This window comes from Saccostrea cucullata, unplaced genomic scaffold (assembly GCF_032062105.1).
Source record: "Saccostrea cucullata isolate Sc308-1 unplaced genomic scaffold, CSIRO_AGI_Scuc_v1 ctg4790, whole genome shotgun sequence".
Lineage (NCBI taxonomy): Eukaryota > Metazoa > Mollusca > Bivalvia > Ostreida > Ostreidae > Saccostrea > Saccostrea cuccullata.
In genome coordinates, this window is record NW_026930751.1 from 14,859 (window position 1) to 36,660 (window position 21,802).

The following is a 21,802-nucleotide window of genomic DNA, read 5'->3' on the forward strand; positions in this document are numbered from 1 at the left end:
CCAGTATTGGCAGTAACTGAATGTCACATCGACAACGGGAGATAACTTCACAATATGAAATTCGTCTAGTGTGGCATGCGATGATCTTTCACCCTTTTTAAACTTTAACCTAATAGTTTGGGTGTATTTTACCCCCCACTATACTAAAACTTCTACTTACCGACTCCCTGTGTCTCAACTTCATGAAATATAAATCCAATTATAACTCAAAATGAATTAATCCAATGCACACCAGACTGCAGCCATGTGCCATTTTGGCGAACCTTCGTCGATTCCATCACCTTATCAGATGAAGTGGGAATCGGCCGAGGTGTGCCAAATGGTGTTTAATCTATAAATATGATAATGGGTGACGCAACGTGATGTGATGTAGAAATTTACATGTTCACATGTATAGTACAAGAACAAATTTTAAATTAATTCATAACAAACGATATTTTAAAATTTTAACAAACCTTTTCCATCTAGCCTATTCCAAAAAGTATGTGCTGTGTGATTGTGGTGTCGAGGGGGGGGGGGGGTTGGGGGGGTTAGTAAATTTAAAAAGGTCCTATTATGAGCAAAACATATATCAAAATCTAATTTCAGACGCGGATCCAGAAATTTTTTCCGGGGGGGGGGGGTCCACCTCAGTCAAAAAAAAAATCCTATCCCAGAAATTGACAATAAAAAAAAACCCCTAAAGTAAATCTCACCCAAACGTCAAAAACCTATATCGTGGGGGGTAGGGTGGGAGTAGTGGTGACTTCTATTGCCGCAAATGAAGGTCGGGGACAGAGGACAGTATTTACAACAAGTCACTTTATCCAGGTATTTTGTCAGAAAGGGAAACGAATACAATGTCTGGTCGCTCTCTGATGAAGAATCTGGTACCGCTATCCATCGCCTTATCCCTCTCTCGCACTCCGTACCTAAAGTTGTTAATACAAACTGTACCTTTTTACACCTGGTTCTTACAGACCTCACGCCTCTTTGTTTTTCAGCTTTTAAGTTTCATTTATTTAATTTGACATTTCTTCACTTTATACTAAACAATTCAAGATACATTTCGATTTGTAAAATTGACATTGCATTTTTAAGAAAGATTTTTTTCTGATTAGAGAATCATGAATTTCTTTTGGCTTTTTCATGCATGATCTTAATCATTTTATTCCATCTTTAAAAAATGTTACTAGTGGAGGGAGGTGTAATAAAAGCAGCAATTATAAAATATATATTATATAGATGTATATCTGAAATAACGTGCAAAAAATTAGCTCAAATTAGCTGGAATCCTGTTATCTAATAGGAACCCAATAACCCCTCCTGTAAAAGAAGCTGTACCAAACAGCAATTTAATCACCTGATCTAGGTCTTGGGAACCTGAAAGGATTTATTAACCATTTTTTATGGCTATAAATAGATATACACACCTTTAACTGAATTCCCTAATCAATACATATACACAACTAGAAAAAAACCATACAGATGTATTTTACTTTTTAAAAAAATATATATTAACTTTCTTCCAGCATTATTATATAAAAATGATATAATTTTTATTGATGAGAAAAAAGTGCAACACGTGGCACGTCGTTTCCATACCAACTATTTCACTTTCGTTTTGTTATTCGCGGAATTCCTTCATGGACTCTGTAAAGTGGATAGTGTTTTATGGACTTTTTACTTGGATCCCTGGAATTAAATCATTTTTGGATATTGGGAGCGTGGGAACTGCGGTGTTAGCAGGAATATACACAGCCTACAAACCGGTCAAGTGTTATTTTAAAGAATGCTGTCCGGCAGACTGGGCCCACCTAGATGCTACAGGTAAAATATAAGTAAAACTTCGAGAAAATGGGTAATGATTAATCAACCGTAATTAGTTAATATCGAAAGATCAACCGTTACTTATCGAAAGATTTTGGGCCAATATATAAGAAATTCGATTTGCCCCTTTTAAGTTTATATGAAAAGAATATTAATCGTTGTATCGACCTACTACGTGCCGGCAGTACAATAAACTACTTGTCTGTTTTTTAAAAAAAAACCCTTGAAATCAAACCAAATACATGTTTAAATTTCTCTGCTCTTTCAAATATGTGTTGATTTTCTGTCTTTTTTATGAAATTGATATGAATTGTAGCCCTCCGGGAGGATCTTCAGACCAGAGTCTTTGGACAGGATCTGGCTATTGATGTCATTATGAAGCACCTGCGAGCTCACATGACAAAAGATCCAACAAGAGCGCTGGCACTCTCTTTTCATGGAGGGACTGGCACAGGGAAGAACCATGTCAGCAGAATTATCGCCGAGGGTCTATATCAAGAGGGAATGCGGAGCAAGTACGTCCATTTCATATCAGCAACTAAAGAATTCCCACATGTATATCAAGTGCCTCTTTACAAGGTAAATCTGGAACAAAATTCTAAAATTATATGTTATATAAGTTTTCTTATTTGAAATCTTCTGTGGGAATAATGCCTGACAATAGCCTCTAGAGAAGACTAAAAAAACCTGAGAACATGGTTGATTTGATGAACGTAATACATTATATAAGTTATGCAACTACAGAACATCATAATTATAATTAGAAGTTGACCCCCACCCCCCCGAAACATTTTAAAAGTTTTATTAGCTACATGTATTAGTAGTGAGAAGTGAGCACTCTTGTTATTTTAGAGAAGATAGTTTCCATCATTAAGAAACATCAAGTGTACAGTATATATCCAAAAGTGAGTCATAATTAAATTTTTACACTATATATTTCATTGAGAACCCAAATTTTATAAAAACTTGTTGTGAGGTCAATTTTAGCCCAATTTCACTGATTTTTTTCACTGAATCAAGCAGAATTGTTCAAATTTTCCTGTCTTAATATGATAAACAAAATAATACACAACTCATTGAGAATTAATACTGAAATTATCAAGACAAAATCTAACCTCAAATTTCTCTGAATTTCTTAACAAATTGGATTCTTAAAAGTTTTATTTCACACTTGACCTGTGATATCACCGCATTGCCTACAGATAAAATTATTTTTTGAGCCAATCAGACAGCTTAGAGTAATCGATAAACATAGGTAATCAAAGATTACAGAGCTCACCTCAAAGAATGTTTTTTTTTAAGTAAGGCAAAGTCACAAAATTAACCAAAAAAAAGTGTACATCCAAAATGCAAAATTTATGCAATTTTGATTTGAAACTTTGGAATAGCCCTATATAAAAACTTCAAACTAGTTCTTCATCATGAAAACCTAATTAAAATCCAGCATCTGAAGCTATTTTGAGAGTATTCATCCCTTGATGCATCATTTGTGCAAGTCTGGTTTAAATATAAGACTTATAGTTTAATTCTTGGTAACAGACCTGCACCCATAACTTTAACGAGGTTCATTATCTAAAAAATGTATGTCGAATTCAGCATCTGAAGCAAGCCCATTAGGGTGCATCCTAAGATGTATCATCCATGCAAGTTTTGCTCAACATAGAGCTCAAAGTTACTAGGAAATGAAAACTGTATTAAAAAAAAATAACCTTTTCACTAATCAAGAAAATGTAGGTCAGATTCAGCATCCGAAGCCAACCTAGCGGAATGCAACCTTAGATGTACCATCCATGCAAGTTTGGTCATTATAGGGCTCAAAGTTACTTGGAAATGAATCCTGCACCAAAAACTTTAACCTGTTCACTCATCCAGAAAATATAGGTTAGATTCAGCATCCGCAGCAAGTCTGGTAGTATACATCCTAAGATGTATCATCCATGCAAGTTTGGTCATTATAGGGCTCATAATAACTTGGAAATGAAACCTGCACCAAAACAAAAAATTTAACCTGTTCACTCAACCGGAAAATGTAAGTCAGATTCAGCATCCGAAGCAAGTCTGGTAGTATGCATCCTTAGATGTATCATCCTTGCAAGTTTGGTCACTATAGTGCTCATAGTTACTTGGAAATGAAAACCTGTACCAACAACTTTAACCTGTTTACTCAACCGCAAAATGTAGGTCAGATTAAGCATCCGAAGCAAGTCTGGTAGTATGCATCCTTAGATGTATCATCCTTGCAAGTTTGGTCACTCTAGTGCTCATAGTTACTTGGAAATGAGACCTGCACCGAAAACATAATCCTGTTCACTCATGTGGAAAATGTAGGTCAGATTCAGCATCCGAAGCAAGCCTGGTAGTATGCATCCTAAGATGTACCATCCATGCAAATTTGGTCAACATAGGGCTTATAGTTACTCGAAAATGAGACCTACGCCAAAAACTGCACCAAAAATGATAACCTGCTCCAAAAACATTAACCTGGTCATTCCTTTGCTGAAATTGCAGCATCTGAAACTTTGACTGGTACAATGAAACACACTAGAAACATCTTCCATGCATGTCAAATCAATGTAGGTCATAGAAGTACTTAAAAAGAAAACTGCTCCAAAAACCTTAACCTTAACCCGGGACGCCGACACGACGCCGACGCCCAACTTTGTTGAGACGAGCTAAAAATCTTATATATAAAAAGAAATAACGCAATTTTAGCTGTGAGATCTTACTCATTTTTTTTTAATTTAGGACAAATTAAAGGAGTTGGTTGAAAACAGTGTAAAAGACTGTGAGCGGTCTTTATTCATATTCGATGAAATTGACAAGATGCCACCCGGATTAATTGATACTTTGACCCCTTACCTGGATTTCAACGAGCACCTGTCGGGTACTGACTACAGAAAGGCCATCTTCCTGTTTTTAAGGTGAACAATGATTCTAGTGCAACAATTCATTTTACAAAAAAAATCATTTTGCAAAATGCTCCAAAGGAATTCGCAAATAAAAGTTTGTTATTTTCGCTCACTGAAGCAGAAAAATTGTTTAAGCTTGTTGAAATATCAAAATAAAGTACTAATTAACACTTACAGTGTATATCTTTTTCATTTTACTTAAGACTTAAAATCTCTTTTTAACAGTTATAGCTAAGGTTTTGACAAACTGTTTTTACTTGGCTGTGAATATGTCTACTTTAAATTGTATGTTTTAGAATAAAGTAAACAACAAATAATAGCAGCAATAAATTAACCTTAAAATTCAAAACATCTTTGCTGTTTGAACTTATTTTTTCTACACCTTATGATTTCATTTTTCATTTCCAGTAACACGGCAGGAAAAGAAATATTCCACTATACCTTAGAACATCAGTTTTCCAGAGAAAGAATTGGTTTGAATGAAATGGAACAACTCATCAGCAAAGTCACTGTTAACACCAACTCAAGTAGGCGACAAAGATGTTAAACATCTATCCCGTTCAATTTTGAATGGCTTCTCTAGGTCTTCAGGCATAAAATATGGAGTTAGCGAATAATTTCCATGCTTTAAAGTTCATTCAAAAAATACATATCGGACCTCTAAAACATTGGAGGTGTGATTAGGTGTCCTTGAGGAGGATATATCCGCTGTCGACCGGACTTCTCATGATCGGACAAAAGGAAAAAATCGTAATAAATTCAGTATATACAACTGGCATAAAAACGTCAGTCATATTTCTAGTTAAAGATAAATTGTACTTGCTGACAAGGTTATTTATCATCGACCATAGAAACTGCGTAATTGCGACTTAAAGAGAGATATCCTTGTTTCATCAACTTGTTTATCGATAGCTTGCCTCTCTTAAAATTGTTCGTATGTACAAAAATGTCCTTGCTCTTTGAATCAAACGGAAGACATAAAGTCCATGCAAGTGATAAGAACTTATTACTACAAATGTAATAGAAGAAAAAAAAATTCGAAAAATGAATGGAAACATTCGCAATTACTATGAGCAATAATTTTGCCTTCGTGCTAATAATCAAAGCATCCTTGAAAACTTGGTTTCCAAAAAGGGTTAGTGATGAATAATTCGGTTAAATGTCATGTATTTTCAACTGTTTTCTGAGAGGGTGTTACGAAACTTCATATCATCCTCAACATGAGTTTAAATGCAAAACCCCACAATCAATCAGTTTTTTTGTTTATGATTAGTAAAAAGTATTTTTCAGTATTTCACAACAAATTCATATTTGAAATCCAATTTTTACCACAAAAAATGTTCTTTTATTCTAAATACTTTAAGACAAGACAAACTTCTATAAAGCATTAATTTACCTCTCAAAAGGTAAAATCATGACTTTTCATATTATTTTTGCAAAGTAGGTCAAAGGTCAAGGTCAGATGATCTGTAGCGCTATTTTTCATAATATTTCATGAATTACGGTACACAAGCTTAATGGCATTTTACTCCTAAAGAGTTTTAAAAAAATATACAGTTATCAAATTTCGTACTACGAACTATGTTGAAAGTAGGTTAAAGGTCAAATTCGAGAGTTACTGGGTTGGTAACCATGATAATTTTCAGCATTCATTGTACCAAGCAATATATTTGCAAAATATCAGAGCAATACATTTATTTCAGTTTTCACGATATAAGGGTCAGACGGACAAAGAGACGCCATATAAATTACGCCTAATAGTTGCTCTGCAACAAATTAGCTGAATTTTTTTGATGCACAGTTTCATATAGCTATAGTGCATGGAAAGTCCTATTCGCGATACTGTTGTACATTTAACTACTGAACTACAAGACATCATTTCAAAAACATCATTTTTTCACATTGTGTTCTTACAGATGGAATGTATTTGAGTGACGTCATCATTAAGCACCTGATCACAGCCTTTGTTCCCTTTCTTCCGCTGAAAAGAAAGCATGTGAAAAAGTGTATTAAAGATTACCTGGTAGCCAGAAATTATAATAAAAGGGACAGTGTACCAGAGGAAATAGTGCAAAAAATCATGAGAGAATTGATTTTTTTCCCAGATGACACGCAAATATTTTCAGTGACCGGTTGTAAACGTGTTCCAGATAAGGTTGATTATGTTATGTACGATGGATAAGACTCAAAGAATTAAAAGTGTCGTGCGTGTATAGTTGCATGTAAGATAATTTCGTAGATTTAAGTATAACATTAAATGAATATTTGTAATGCTGCATTTAGATCTCATTCAGAAAGGTGTTTTGTTTGGAATTTAGTAGTCTAGTTTATTTAAAGAACTAAAAAACTGCTACAAGTGATACCCAGTGTTATTGTTTACTTAGATAACAGGGAAACCAGTACAAGTATTAGAGAAGTTGGAGACAGCTGCTGGATTTTAACTGGAAAATGTGTGGTAAAGGCCAATGAATATACGCACCTTGGATATCTGAGAATCTATATCGTGGTAGGCAGCTAACTGAAGACAAAATGCAACTGTTAAGAACTTGAGATCCCATTAATTAACATCAGATAAAGGCAGGTTTAACTACTATGGTTGCTACTTCCAAAATTTGTCAACTGTGCCAGCACCATTACATAAACTTTTAGATGAAGATATACCATGGTCTTGGGGTTCTAAAGGTTTTGCAGAGGCAAATCATTTTTTGAGATCTTCATTTCTACTAGTTTTTTTTTTAATTCAACCAAGAAGCTGATCATGTAATGTTTCGCCAGTTGAATTGGGTGTTTTGTTAACACACATCACAGATGATGATTCAAGAACACTTAAGCTTTCTTAATCCAAATAAAGACTCATATTTTACATTTAAATTGAATAGAAAATGCCTGTTGATACCTTTTTGGTTTTATTTACTTATGTTGATTAAGATGGCAAAAAAGGATTTAACAAATGTACTTATGGATCAATTTATTATAAGATCGAAAAATTCAGGCTGCCCTTTTGTTAACGATTTTGATGCATAAATGAGGTATAAAACTCTAATTGCAAGAATAACTGCAGACTATAGCTCTCCGAAGAAATATATGGACAGACCGGAGTGTTTGTCAATATATAAATATATTTTTTCGGAGAGCCACATTTCTGCAGCTTATGCAAGAATATCGTAATTTCAATGTATGTTTAAAATATTTTTTAAGAAAATTGTCATCTGTTTTAAGCAGAACTTTTAGAATTGCGAAATGCGATAAAACAAATGCGAAAAATAAACTGGAATAGCTCAAATAATATTACTGATGCATTTGATACGGCTAAAAATGATTTATTTGATTCTGAAAGACTTGTAAATAGAGGAAATAGTGTAAAAGTCGAAGGAATGATTTTAAAATTATTTAATTATTCAAATTTATTTTTTCCAATGTTAAATGTTATATTTTGGAAAATTATTTCGTACAATTACCACCCATGCCAAGCATATAATTTATATTGATATTTTGATATGTGATATATGCTAGGTATTTTTTGTTGTGTTTATTTTTGTAATATTTTTTCGGGTTTTGAATTGAATTTCATCTTACACATCTAACATAGACTGACACGTTAGAGAAGAGTTCAATTTTTCCAAAGAAGATAAGGTTTGGGCTTTATTGTGCACTACATTTCATGTTCTTAAAAAGTTATCATATTGGCTTTACCATGCGTTAGGTAGATGGATATGATAAATCATAATGTGGCACATTGGTGGACCTCTCTGGACATATGACGTCATTAATTTGGGGCATTTTAAAGTCTTATGCAGAAAAGCCTCAAAATGATGCTTAATTTTCTTTTAGAAAAAATAGTGTTTGCCACCTTCACCCGCTTTAATTTTTTGATATGTTGTGTAAAATGATTTGAAAATTCTCACATCTCAAAATCTTTGTGGGCGATGTATGCACTGTATGTTTACTGAAAGAAAATTCCACTAAAAATACTAGAAATTGCACAAGTTAATGACGTCATAATTGGTATTTAGGAGGTCATATTGGAACCAGAAGTCTCTGTCGAGACTGAAGCTCTACTGGTTTGTACTTATAGCAAAGGAAGAGAAAAGTACTTAAGCAGTTGGAAATTGAAACTTTTCAACAGCAATAAATAGAATAATGATCCTTGATTAAGTCTCTTTATGTTCTTAGTGCAGTCTACTTGCATGCCACATTTATATTATAATCAGACTAAAATTGTATTTGGAGTAGCATTTAGAAAGAATTTCACATAAATTTCTATTTTTAGTAACCACGGCAACACCGTTCATCGAAATCAAAAACCGATACACAGAATTGTGTATCTTATTGTAGTCTACTTGTGTGCCAAGTTATATTGAAATCAGACTAAAACTGTAGGAGGAGTAGCATTTTGAAAGAATTTCACAGAAATTTCTATTTTTAGTAACCACGGCAACACCGTTCATCGAAATCAAAAACCGATACACAGAATTATGTATCTTAGTGTAGTCTACTTGTGTGCCAAGTTATATTGAAATCAGACCAAAACTGTAGGAGGAGTAGCATTTTGAAAAAGACGGACAGACAGACAGACGGACGGACGACGGACGCATTACTATCGCATAAGCTCTTCTGGTCTCTGACCAGTAGAGCTAAAAAAACGATTTAGATGTTTTCACTGCACGGAATTTCAATAATTCAGATGGGATGAATTTTCGTTCCTTATATCACTTCCAAATCTTAGAAAAATACAGGGCAAGATTTGTATCGAAATTGAACTTTGTTCTTACTAATTAAGTAAAAGAAATCAACAGAAAAAGCAATTTAAGGATACAGAGAGGTGATAATTAAACATTAATATGTTAAGTATGAAGGGTACAGCAATACGCAAATAAATTAATAGGAAACGCACATTGACGTATGTCCCAAATCATGCATTCTTAGAAGGTCAGACGTCATTTTAAAGGTACTTGGACACAGATTTGAAGTTTATATTTTCTGTATAAAAATAATGAATCGTAAACATCAACAATAACAGAGCTCGTGCCCTGTTTACAAAAACTGTTTACATAACACGAGTGTGATCGATTTGCTATACTCTGTACACAACACTTAGCTCGGAATGACGATACTTGTGAAGGAGTTTTGCTTTCTAACATTTCTACTCTGAATAAAATTATTTTTCTGAATTAAAGTTTTAATATTTCTCATTAATACACAACAAGATTGCCACTTTCCTAAGGATTAAGAATAAAGTTAAAATTTGTGAAAGTGCAAGGAGGTGTCAATCAAACCCGCCAAAAAATTTGAAGTTATAATAACTTTAAAATGAAGTAAGATTTTTATTTAATTTTTGTGTGAAATGCTATTAAAATATATAATTCGTGATATTATACACAGAAAATATTGACTTCAAATCTGTGTCCAAGTGCGTATCTAATCAACTGGGAATCATAAACTTATTCTACTTTGTAACCATTGTTTTTAAAAATTGAATTGAGTATAGAGTTTTTGGAATTCAGTATAAGTATGGTAATTCAAATTCATTTTGGTTGTTAGGGATATTAGAAATATTCAAAACTGACATGATGTTTTGGCTCTTATATCTTTGTATCTTAAATATACAATATTTATTTATTTATCTCGTTTAATATTCAAATAATCATAAATTTTTGGCTGAGTAAACGAAAAATAAGGATAAATGATAACACCCTTATAAACGCGTACTACAACGAGTGATCTACAGACCCTGGCCATATCATAAACATTTTAAGGATAAATAACACAAAACGAACTTTTTCTAAAGAAACTGAATTCCCTTAATGTATCCAGATGCCTTTCTCATCGAAGAAATAATATCTGACCATCTTACAACTTTATTATTGAAGAATTCACCAAAATTTGGTGTGTGGAAAATGAGAAGATTCATGACAAGTCATGGGTAACAAATAACAATGAGATAGAAATGAAGGATATGGCGATAAACAAACAGTATTCAATATCAAAGGCCATAAAACAATACAAAACAGGAGCAGAGCAAACACGGACCTCCAAAAGCATCCCCTGCCGACCGGTCACACCCGCCGTGTGCTCCTTGTCATGATCGGGGAATAATGAAAAAATCCGTCCTCAGTTCAGTGTATAATGGACTAACAATTAGTATTAAAAACGTCAGTCAGCATTTGACTCAAAGAAAAATTGTATTTGCTGACAAGGTCATTGTATCGACCATAGAACTTACGAAATGATGACTTTAACCGAGACTGCTGATATTCTTGTTCATCAACTTGATTGTCAATAATTTACCTCGTTTTAGAAATTGTTCATACGTAGAGCATGCTCTTGCATATCGAATCAACTGAGATATGTAAACTCCGTATGCAGGTGATGAAGGTATGTTGCAGCACAAGTAAGGAAAGTTGACTATAGAAAAGTTAAAGTCATCATGTTTGTCATATAGCTTGGTTGTTAGATTACCATTAACGTCTTTTTCAAGTAAAAAATATATCCAAATATGAAACAGAATGAGATGTGTCAGACTCTGTGGTACTAGTATCTTTGAAAAACAAGACTCTAAAAAATATACGTACGAGACTGCATCGATAAGGCATGATGAGGTGGTACACGTATCAATATTAGCTTTTAAGAAACATTCTACAACAAGCCTGATAATTCTAATGCAAAAGTTGAAGATAAAAAACAATGACGATCTTAAAATATTTATAAACAATTTATACAAATATATGAAAAGAGGGCATCAGACACAATGAAATGCTGACAAGGTCGTTCTGACGAAAATGGAATTTACGAAATGCTGAATGAAATGTTCAAGACCACTTACAGTAATAATATATGTGAACTTAACAAATATATGGAACTCTAAAATCATCAAAGGTAGGATCAGGTATCATGGAGGAGTATTCATTCATCATTCGTCTTTACGATAAAAGGTGTATGTGTTTGGTAATATTATATATTGTGTCTCATAATACTAGTATTGACAATGTATCAAAATACATTAAAAAATTTAATGAGAAAGTAGATATCCTTGTTTGTCATTAGATTGCGTCATTAAAAAGATTGCATGAAAAACCTGCTCTTTTGTAACATTTTGAAGACATAAACTCGTTATACAGTGATGATAGTATATTGCTCAGTAAATAAGTGAAGTCTACGATAGAAAATTTTGTTGATTTTAATTTCTAATAAAATATTAATTCAAACCAATTAGGAATGAAAACAAGCATTCCTTATACGGGTATATAAAACGCTAAACTACGGTAAACTCTACGAGATACAAATCGCAACAGGACCAGTGTAACGTAACTGTAAGGTTGACAAAATAAGTGTACGACTTCTTTGACTAAACTGTATTATTAATAAACCACCTAACAGAACTAGCTGAGAAACAACCTGCAAAATGAATAATGATTTAACCATTTTGAAACACCACCTCAGATATAGCTTAGTTTGGAAGAAAAATATTTTTTTCACATAGGAACTTATGATTAGAGTGTCTTCACTTCTTTCAGGTGAATTTCAACAACTTTCCTCTTTGTGTTAATGTCGTATTTCTCCGTGCCGCATCGTGACCTTGAGGATGTGAAGGTCGGGGACAGAGGACAGTATCTACAACAAGTCACTTTATCCAGGTATTTTGTCAAGAAAGGAAACGAATACAATGTCTGGTCGCTCTCTGATGAAGAATCTGGTACCGCTATCCATCGCTTTATCACTCTCTCGCACTCCGTACCTAAAATTGTTAATACAAACTGTACCTTTTTACACCTGGTTCTTACAGTCCTCAAGCCTCTTTTTGTTTTTCAAGTTACATTTATTTAATTTGACATTTCTTCACTTTATACTAAATATTTCAAGACACATTTCGATATGTAAAATTGACATTGCGTTGATAAGAAAGTTTTTTTTCTGATTAGAGAATTTCTTTTTGGCTATTTTATGCATAATCTTATTCCATCTTTAGACGGAGCTGTAATAACAGCAGCAAATTATATAAAGACAAGTATATTTGAAATAACGTGCCAAAAAGTTGGCTCAAACTGACCTGGAATCATGTTATCTAACAGGAACCCAATAAACCCTCCTGTAAAAGAAGCGGTTCCAAACAGCACCTTAATCACGTGATCCAGATCTTGGGAACCTGAAAAGTAGGCACCAGAAAAATCATTAACCATTTTTATCGCTGTAAACAGATATACACACCTTTAAGCTTTTAGAACTCTCTTTAACATTTATATTTTTCAAATAAAATTCTTTTAAAAACCTTCTGTTCTGATTATGTCTTGTAAGTAGTTTGAATATCTTTGAATTCATTCTCAATCTCAAAATAAAAAAAAAACTGTGTACAGTTGAACTCCTGTAGGATATGATTAGGGGGAAAGCACGCACCTGTTTTGACTTTGTCGCTGTGTTGGGTTAACCACTGTGGAATCATAAGACCCATCAGGAAGGACACGCCCAGGATTGGTGATTTTTCTTGTCGAGAACATTTCACAAAACTGTAATACTGGGTAAAAGATAAATCAAAATTAAAGTCTTTTCAAACAACAAATATGAAAACCCCAAAGAATCTTGTTTTTACAGGTATTCACATTAAAGACAAGTTACTTTTAAGGTCACACACCAGAAAAGACAATGGTCCGTATTATTTTTTTAAGTCTGTGAACAATATTAAGGGATTCTACTGCTGCGATAAGATACACATATTTTGACATAACGAACAGTATTCAATATCAAAGCATAAAACAATACAAAATAGAAGCAGAGAAAACACGGACTTCCAAAGCATCAGAGGTGGGATCAGATGCCATGGAGGAGTGAGCATCAACCAAATATTATGCGACGCCTGTCACACCTGCCATGTGCTCTGCTGCTCTCGGAGAATATGTTGTCAAATCAGTGTATTAATAAAACATTATAAGCTGAAGCAGATACCATAAATATTAATTCCTTATAATTTAAAAAGAAGAATATGCTCAATCGTAAATGATAAATCAACCAAAATACAAAGACTACAAGAACTGAAAAAGTATCTACGGAAACGAAGCTATCCCGAAAAAAATATTGATGATGCTATTAAAAAAGCCATAGAATTAGACATAAAGGACCTCCTCAACTCTGTGCAACAAAACAGGACGTATTCCAGGATCCTGCCATTAGTAACGACCCATAATCCCCAAAATAAAACGTTGCACCGATTGTTTCCAACTCAGCGACGTTTTGAAAAACAGACGAAACTATGTCTAAAATATTTAAAAATCGGAAATGCATAAACAGTAGGAGGCAGCCGAAGAATATCTTTTTAAAAAAAATGACAGATTTTCATGTGACCAAGTGCCAGGATCCGCGTCGTGGTACCTGCCCATACATACGACAAAGACAAAATTTCAATTTTAGCGGGAGTTTACTGTTAATAATAACATGTTATGCCAAACTAGAAATGTTAGATACACGTTATAACATGTTCCTGTTGCGGAGAATTATATATCGGCGAGGCGGGAAGTACATTACGGAAAAGGATCAGAGTACATAAACAACAACAACAACAAAAAAAAAAACGTACCGCAATACTGTAACTCAAAGTCAGCGAAGACTTAGACTTGTGCGGAAATAAAACTTTTACTGTCTTTCCATTTTATAAACTCCACAACTCTAACACAATCGAAAGACGTGATGAAGAAAAAACATTTTCATAAGGACTTTAAAACCTAAATTAAATAGTTTAATGTTAAAGAATGTTTTCTTTGTCAAGTATTTTATTGAGTCACATTTATTTTTACTGCGTTTTAAATAGTACGAGAGATATAGTTCTTTAAAGTATTAGCTAATCAGGTTTCAGCACACTTGCATGCATGTCGTTGATAATAGCTAAAAATTGTCAAATGAAAATTTGAATTGTCTGATAATTGTGTGATAAAGTATATATGAATCTAAGTTTAAAAGTTGTCTCAAGGTACATCTTTAAGAAGCGATTGTTGAGCCAGTCATGTGACTGATACGCCCATGCAATAGAGTACAAAATCCATGAAGGGACACGTCGATTTCTTTAAAATAGTAAAAATTAATTTGAGATCTCGAATTACATATATAGACATTCCGTCTCATTGGCATCGGAAGCAAATTAAAAGTGAGGGGGGGGGGGGGGGCTAAGCGTAAAAAAAAAAATTGTATCTTCTTTAAAAAAAACCCTGACAAGCAAAAAAGGGGGGGGGGAATGTCCATTTCCCGGACACGAAAATCCTATTTCGCGCGCGCGCGGGGGGGGGGGGGGGGGGGGCTAAGTTTAAACTCCAGTAACCAAACAACACCAATTTCGTAACCTATACTACGACGTGCCTGTATAAAATGGTGGGGGGGGGGGGGGGGGGGGGGGCTAAACCTACGATGTAATGTTAAACGTCTATACTAAGTATATATTTGGAAAAAAGTGGGGGGGGGGGGGGTTAAGCCCGGTTCCGACGCCTATGCGTCTTCTCGAATTTCAATTACATGTTCATGTTATACGGCTTGGAAAATCCATTATCAACTAATGAGTTCTACTTATTTAAGCAACTGGCCATTTTGTACTATTTTAAATTTTTTAAAATAATTCATTCAATGTAGATTTCTTTAAAAAATAATTACACAGGACCCATGTTTACATTTATCAGGTCCTCCTATCATTCTAACATAACAAAAAAATCTACCTCATATTTCCGAATTATATAATCAGAGATTTCGGTTTACTTTTGCACTTTTTTTGAGAATCCTCATATCCCTTCACGGCTTTCGTATTTGAGCGCAGAGGCATTTTTTCACATCATAGGTGTACAAACCGAAAGTGCAAATTCAAAACCAAATGTAAGTTTTAGCCGATCTTTTGTTACTTTTTTTATTATAATGCAATTACTCTTTAACATTGTTTTATTTGACATGGTTTATAAAGTGTATGACTGGTGAAAGTAAGTCTATATAAATGTGCATACTGTATTAACAAAAACAATATTATTGCAGCAACCCTCCCGTCAATATGGCTACCGCCCAGGGACAGGACATCATTCGTTGCGAGTTATGCTTTAACTCGGTGGAACATCATTGTAATCTTTGTCATGTAGATCTCTGTTCTACCTGCATACCAAATCACATGGCTGACAAGTCACGAAGGCATGAAATTGTTGAGTTTCTTTACAGAAAGAAAGGACCCGTCTTACCGCCGTGCCTATCCCACAAGAAAAACCATTGCGAGATGTATTGCCAAGACTGTAAGACACCGACTTGTACACAGTGTGTTACAAGTACACACAAAAAGCATGACATTACTGAAATTAGTGAGGTTCTCGAGAATCTTACACGGCAAATTATTGCTGACACAAAAGAACTGGAAAACATCATTGTTCCAAAATACAGAAATGTAAGTCCCGTCGGATCTGCAACAGAATATGAACGAGTTTTAATCGCTATACAAAACCAAGACGAAAAAATCTGCAAAGCTGTACATATAGTTTGCAACAACCTCAAAAATCAGGTGATCAATCAAAAGAAAGAAGCTGAAAAGAAGAACACAGAAAATCAGTCAGTTACAGGCAAAACTGAAAGGGAAATTAATGAGGTCATCAAACAAAACAACTATATTCTGAGATCTAATGATGCCACAGCCTTATTGGACTACCAATCAAAAAACCATAACTTTAGATCAGGTCCCAGTGTCACAGAACTGCCTTGTAACTTAAACTTTTTTCCCTGTCCCGTCAAAGAAAGCAACATACTGCAAATATTTGGTTCCCTTCAGAACACCAATACACCAATCAAACAACCTGAAAAAAGAAAGATTTTAGTCAAACCTACAATATTAGACACTATTCAAAGTCCTTATGGTAGATCTTCAACAAAACTCTTTGAAATACATTGTGGAGAAGAAGATACAATCTTGTTGAGTGGAAGCCATGGCACATTCAAAAACATAGACAGGACTGGGGCCATTCTATATTCATTTGAAAGTCTTCATAATGTTATAGCATTGTCCATGAATTTGCAGGGGGAACCAGTGTTTTCAACAGGTTGGTCTAGTACAAATTTGTATATTTACAAGAACAATACAATGGAGATACTGTTGAATCTATCAGAATGGTACCCGAGAGGTCTCACCTACACAGCAGCTGGACAACTACTGGTGAGCATGCGTTCTCAAGATATGAAAGAAAGTAGAGTAATGAGCTACTCAGGATTTACTGAACTCCAAAAGATTCAGTATACCAGTCAGGGTCAGCCTATATTTTCTACTGGCAGAGAAGGTCATCTTCAGCTGACTGTAAGTAGACATGGAGAATTCTGTGTGGCTGATCGCAATATGCAAGCCGTAATTGGTGACGGTAACTTTTTATGTTACATAGATCACATGAGCAATGGAGGAATAAGTGTTGACAGTGATCACAATTTGGTTATTGGAGACAGGGATAGTGGAAAAATCCAAATCATCAAATACCTTGAATAAAGACCTACAGGATACTGCAACATTCCGCGGACTTACACCTGCATTTTTAGACGGAAGATCCTTCTATTTATCTATTGTATCTTTTTAAATTTTATCATTCTTTTCTTTCTTTTCTCGGAGATGACTCATTCAATCTCCTTCAAACTTCAGGGTTGATGGATCCTTATCTGAAGTTAGTTCTGGCATTTCCGTTTTTGATTAATTCGATCAAATGTTATCTCCCTTTTATCGAATTTTAGATGACCATTACTGAATCCTTTAGAGTTCAGTTAATTTTAGATGACCATTACTGAGTCTTTTTGAGTTCAGTTAATTTTAGATGACCATTAAAAATTAAAAATATGATAAAATTTGACACTCCTGAACTATGTCCTGAATTTCGACCCCTACCAAGCTTCCGTACAAGGCAATTTGAAAACCCAGGTGCACAACTACAACATGTCCTGTATTATCACTGAAAGTCTCAGCACTCTAGCTTTTGTTGTTTTTGAGTAAATTTGAATATTTTCTTAAAACATATTGTACAAAAATTGTAAAAAATGACACAAGAAAAAAGGGCTAACTGATCACATTAGGGACTAAGAGGGGCCGAAAGTCTTTTATCCATTTAAAGATTAATATTTTGTTACACATTACTGAAGCAGAAATGTTTATCGTAATAATCTAAAACTTCATATTACATGTATAATATTTTTGTCATATATTACATAATTAGGGGCCTTAAAGGGCCAGAATGCTTAAATTTTGACGCTTTATAATACAAGAGTAAAAATTTTTTGGTAAGCAATACTGAATAAAAGATTCTCAAAATGACGTTTTAAAGAATGTGCAGCCTTTCAAATTTTGATTTGAGTTCCCACTGAGAAGTCGATTTTAAAAGGCCGCGAAAGTGGGAAATATTTTGATAAGTAAAAGTGAATAAAAGATGTTTGAAAACAATATGCAACTTTTCATTTTTTGCTAAACGTCCAAATTAAGGATTTGAAGGGTTTGCCCCTGATTAATTCTATTGCAAATATTTCGGAAAGTAAAAGAATCTCTGAATAGTTGTTGAGCAAAACGTGTTCAAAATCCTGAGATAAATCCTTAAATAAAAAAGGTGCTTGGAACTCAAATTAAGGGTCGCAAGGGGACAAAAGTCTTTGATCGATATTTTTTTTTACAGTCAATACATGAATTGTATTTTGTTATACGTTGCTGAAACAAAAATTTGTTATCTCAACAATCTGCAACTATATGTTATGATTGTTTTGTCATATGTTCAATAATTTGGAGTCAAAAGGGGCCACAATGTTTGACCTTTTTACATTTCGAGAGTGAGAAATATTTTGATAAGTAATACTGAACAAAAGATTTTCAAATTAATGTTCTAAACAATATGCAATCTCTCAATTTTTGCTAAAGATCCCCATCAAGGAGTTAAAAGGGTTGTGTAACGTTCCTCTCTATGGGGTGTTTGTTGATACCCACGTCACAAAATATTGTGGATCCCGTGTATAAGATAGGAACTTTAGATCTTTATAGATCTAACATCAGAACAACGACTAAGTTTGTTTCAACGAGTGTATTAATAATATCCAAACGTAGTTTACAGTCCAGTACAAGCAAAGTATATCAACTCACTAACTCTCTCTCCTTATATACCCTGTCTGACACCTAACGTGATTTAGGGCACCTTGTTAGGGTATTGGGCTCCATCGTTAGGGCACCTGTTAGGGCGTTAGGCTCCATCATTAGGGCACCCTGTTAGAGCAATCGGCTCCATCATTAGGGCCTCTGCACCATTGTTAGGTGTCAAGACACTTGATACATTTAGCATCTGATAAGCGCCATATTAATTAGGACACTTATTAGACTTCCAAGATAAGGGCGCTAATCAGGTACCATGGTTAGGGCTTATCAAATAAACAAAAAATAATATTCCTATTTTATTAACAACTGTAGCATATTTACATATATAAACAAAAACATTACATTGGTCCCTCCTTTTGAAACATGACTTCCATTGTCATCAATATTTAAAACATTATCATGAATTATATGTAAAATCAAGTTACAAATAGCAAACAAAATCAACAGAAAGACAAGAAGTAAAACAACAAAATTATATCAAATAAAAATGTCACTAGATTAAGTCAAAAGTTTATCACACTGGTAGCTTCACATTTGGGTTTCCTGGCCTTATTTTCATAGACAACATTTTCTCCTTTTTTCTGATTTAGGATTTTCTTCCTTACGTTTTAGGCCGTATAAAGTAGACTGACACCTGACCTGCGGCATCAGTCATCTTAGTTAATATAATTCCTTACATTTCTCTTTTCAACACAATTATGGTCTCGAGAACTGTCTCTTGGTTGAAATTCTCCTCTTTCTCTCTGGTACCATGGGTTGTAAGGGCGTCCCCTCCTCCCTGGTTCTGTACTGTTACATGTACTTGGGGTTCTCATATTTATATAGATACTGTTGAATCCGTCACCCGCGCTTGGAGGTTTGGCAGTATCCGCAGCTGCTATTTCATCATTTAATTCCCCATCTTCAACCTCATACACAGGCCTATAGCCTGGTTTTGTCTCCTTTGGCAATTCGTTTTCCCCAATCCGCAAGCACTCTTCTTGCATTGCATTAAGAATTGCTTCTTGAAGTGTCCTGGGTCTGGTCCGTTTCACTGCAAGTCGAAAATCCTCAGATAGTCCACACTTATCTAAGAAGGACTGTATAGCGTTTTCTTTCACTAAATCTGGGTTTCCTGGATAGGCCCTTCGGTAAAGATCTTCGATGGCCTGTCCAAAATCTCGCAGGGACTCACCAGGTTGTCTTCTCCTTAATTTGACATCCGCAATATATTTTTCTTTCATTGCAGAATGTCCAAATCTTTGATTCATTTTCTCCTTTAGTTGCTCATAATCACGCTGTACAGCAACAGGCATTCCATAGGCGTAGCTCTCGGCTTGTCTTCGCAAGGTGCTAAGCAAAACTCTGCGAGATTTCTCGGGTCCCCATGTGTTTAATTCTGAGATGTTTTCGAAATATTGTAAAAATTCATCCCAAACATCATCATTGGCCCCTGAGAAGGTCCTCCTTACTGGATATTCATCGGTTCGTTGACCAGCATTTGGTGTCATAGAACTGTTTTTAGGTGTCCCGTCAGCCATAGGAGATTCAAAATTGCATCCAAGTCCCTGAGGAGACTGATTGCCCAAATAAGGAGTAGCGCGTCCAGATTGCCCAAAAACCTTAGGTTCCTGATAGGTACCTGTAGGGGCGTTAGGCGCGCTACCACCAATATAGGGTGTATCAGTAGGTGTCAAAGAAATTCCCGTTTTCTTACTGGCATTTGTCAGACCTGATTTTCCGTACTTCCATGCTACGCCGATTACCATAACAAGCAATACCATACTTGTTACAGATACCAGAGAAATAACTGCATTTTCATGCGATTTCTGTACGATCTTGCTTTCTGGAAAATAGGTCCAGGACATCATCAACAGAGAACATACTATCAAAGCAAAGATTACCCAAATAAATAGGATTCTCTTTAAGCTTGGTCTTGGATTGTACTCGTTGAAAACAGAATGACCCTGCGAGTTTTGCCCGAACTCCTGAAAGTTAGGACTGTCTGGCATAACTCGACTTGTGGGCTGCAAATCTGTTGTACACCCAGAATTGACCTCTATTCCAGAGTCATTCAGAGGAGTTGGACTGTCAAAGTACTGTTCTACCTTTCTAGGTGTAAATCTCCTCCTTACAATGGGTGTCTCCATTTCAAACTCAGTGCTGTCCCGTTCCGGTGTTACACGTAGAATAACTTCTTTGGATCCCACCGCTGCCACCAATTGTAACGTTTTTCTCTCTCTATATGGGGTGTTTGTTTCTACCCGCGTCACAAAATATTGTGGATCCCGTGTATAAGATAGGAACTTTAGATCTTTATAGATCTAACATCAGAACAACGACTAAGTTTGTTTCAACGAGTGTATTAATAATATCCAAACGTAGTTTACAGTCCAGTACAAGCAAAGTATATCAACTCACTAACTCTCTCTCCTTATATACCCTGTCTGACACCTAACGTGATTTAGGGCACCTTGTTAGGGTATTAGGCTCCATCGTTAGGGCACCTGTTAGGGCGTTAGGCTCCATCATTAGGGCACCCTGTTAGAGCAATCGGCTCCATCATTAGGGCCTCTGCACCATTGTTAGGTGTCAAGACACTTGATACATTTAGCATCTGATAAGCGCCATATTAATTAGGACACTTATTAGACTTCCAAGATAAGGCGCTAATCAGGTACCATGGTTAGGGCTTATCAAATAAACAAAAAATAATATTCCTATTTTATTAACAACTGTAGCATATTTACATATATAAACAAAAATATTACAGTTGTCCCTAAATATTTTTATTGCAAAGATCTCAGGAAAAAAAGAATTTCTGAATAGTTGTGAACAAAAAATGTTTTAAAACTTTAAAGCTTTAGGATGATATCAAGAAAAAAAGGGGCCAGCTCCTCAAACTAGGGTCTTATATGTCTTTAATCAATAACGCTTAAACGAACAGTGTTTTTTAAATAAACTAATGAAGCAGTAATAGTTCATTTTCATAGTTTTTCAG

The 21,802-nt window shown here is 34.8% G+C and overlaps 3 protein-coding genes across 3 annotated transcripts; 2 read left to right on the plus strand and 1 right to left on the minus strand.

Moving 5' to 3' along the window:
- The first annotated feature begins 1,591 nt into the window (after nucleotides 1-1,591).
- LOC134229954 (torsin-1A-like) lies at nucleotides 1,592-6,994 on the plus strand. Its single transcript, XM_062711734.1, has 5 exons — nucleotides 1,592-1,809; nucleotides 2,126-2,388; nucleotides 4,555-4,730; nucleotides 5,127-5,245; nucleotides 6,635-6,994. Exons 1-5 carry the CDS (start codon nucleotides 1,626-1,628, stop codon nucleotides 6,898-6,900), a joined length of 1,008 nt encoding a protein of 335 aa, XP_062567718.1. The 5' UTR covers nucleotides 1,592-1,625; the 3' UTR covers nucleotides 6,901-6,994.
- Nucleotides 6,995-12,185: 5,191 nt separating this feature from the next.
- LOC134229955 (solute carrier family 23 member 2-like) lies at nucleotides 12,186-13,170 on the minus strand. The gene is made up of 3 exons (XM_062711735.1): nucleotides 13,110-13,170; nucleotides 12,766-12,861; nucleotides 12,186-12,453 (listed from the first exon to the last, which is right to left on the minus strand). Exons 1-3 carry the CDS (start codon nucleotides 13,162-13,164, stop codon nucleotides 12,209-12,211), a joined length of 396 nt encoding a protein of 131 aa, XP_062567719.1. The 5' UTR covers nucleotides 13,165-13,170; the 3' UTR covers nucleotides 12,186-12,208.
- Nucleotides 13,171-15,509: 2,339 nt separating this feature from the next.
- LOC134229953 (uncharacterized) lies at nucleotides 15,510-17,233 on the plus strand. The gene is made up of 2 exons (XM_062711733.1): nucleotides 15,510-15,560; nucleotides 15,714-17,233. The coding sequence occupies exon 2, from the start codon at nucleotides 15,730-15,732 to the stop codon at nucleotides 17,188-17,190; it is 1,461 nt and encodes a 486-aa protein (XP_062567717.1). The 5' UTR covers nucleotides 15,510-15,560; nucleotides 15,714-15,729; the 3' UTR covers nucleotides 17,191-17,233.
- The last annotated feature ends 4,569 nt before the right edge of the window (nucleotides 17,234-21,802 follow it).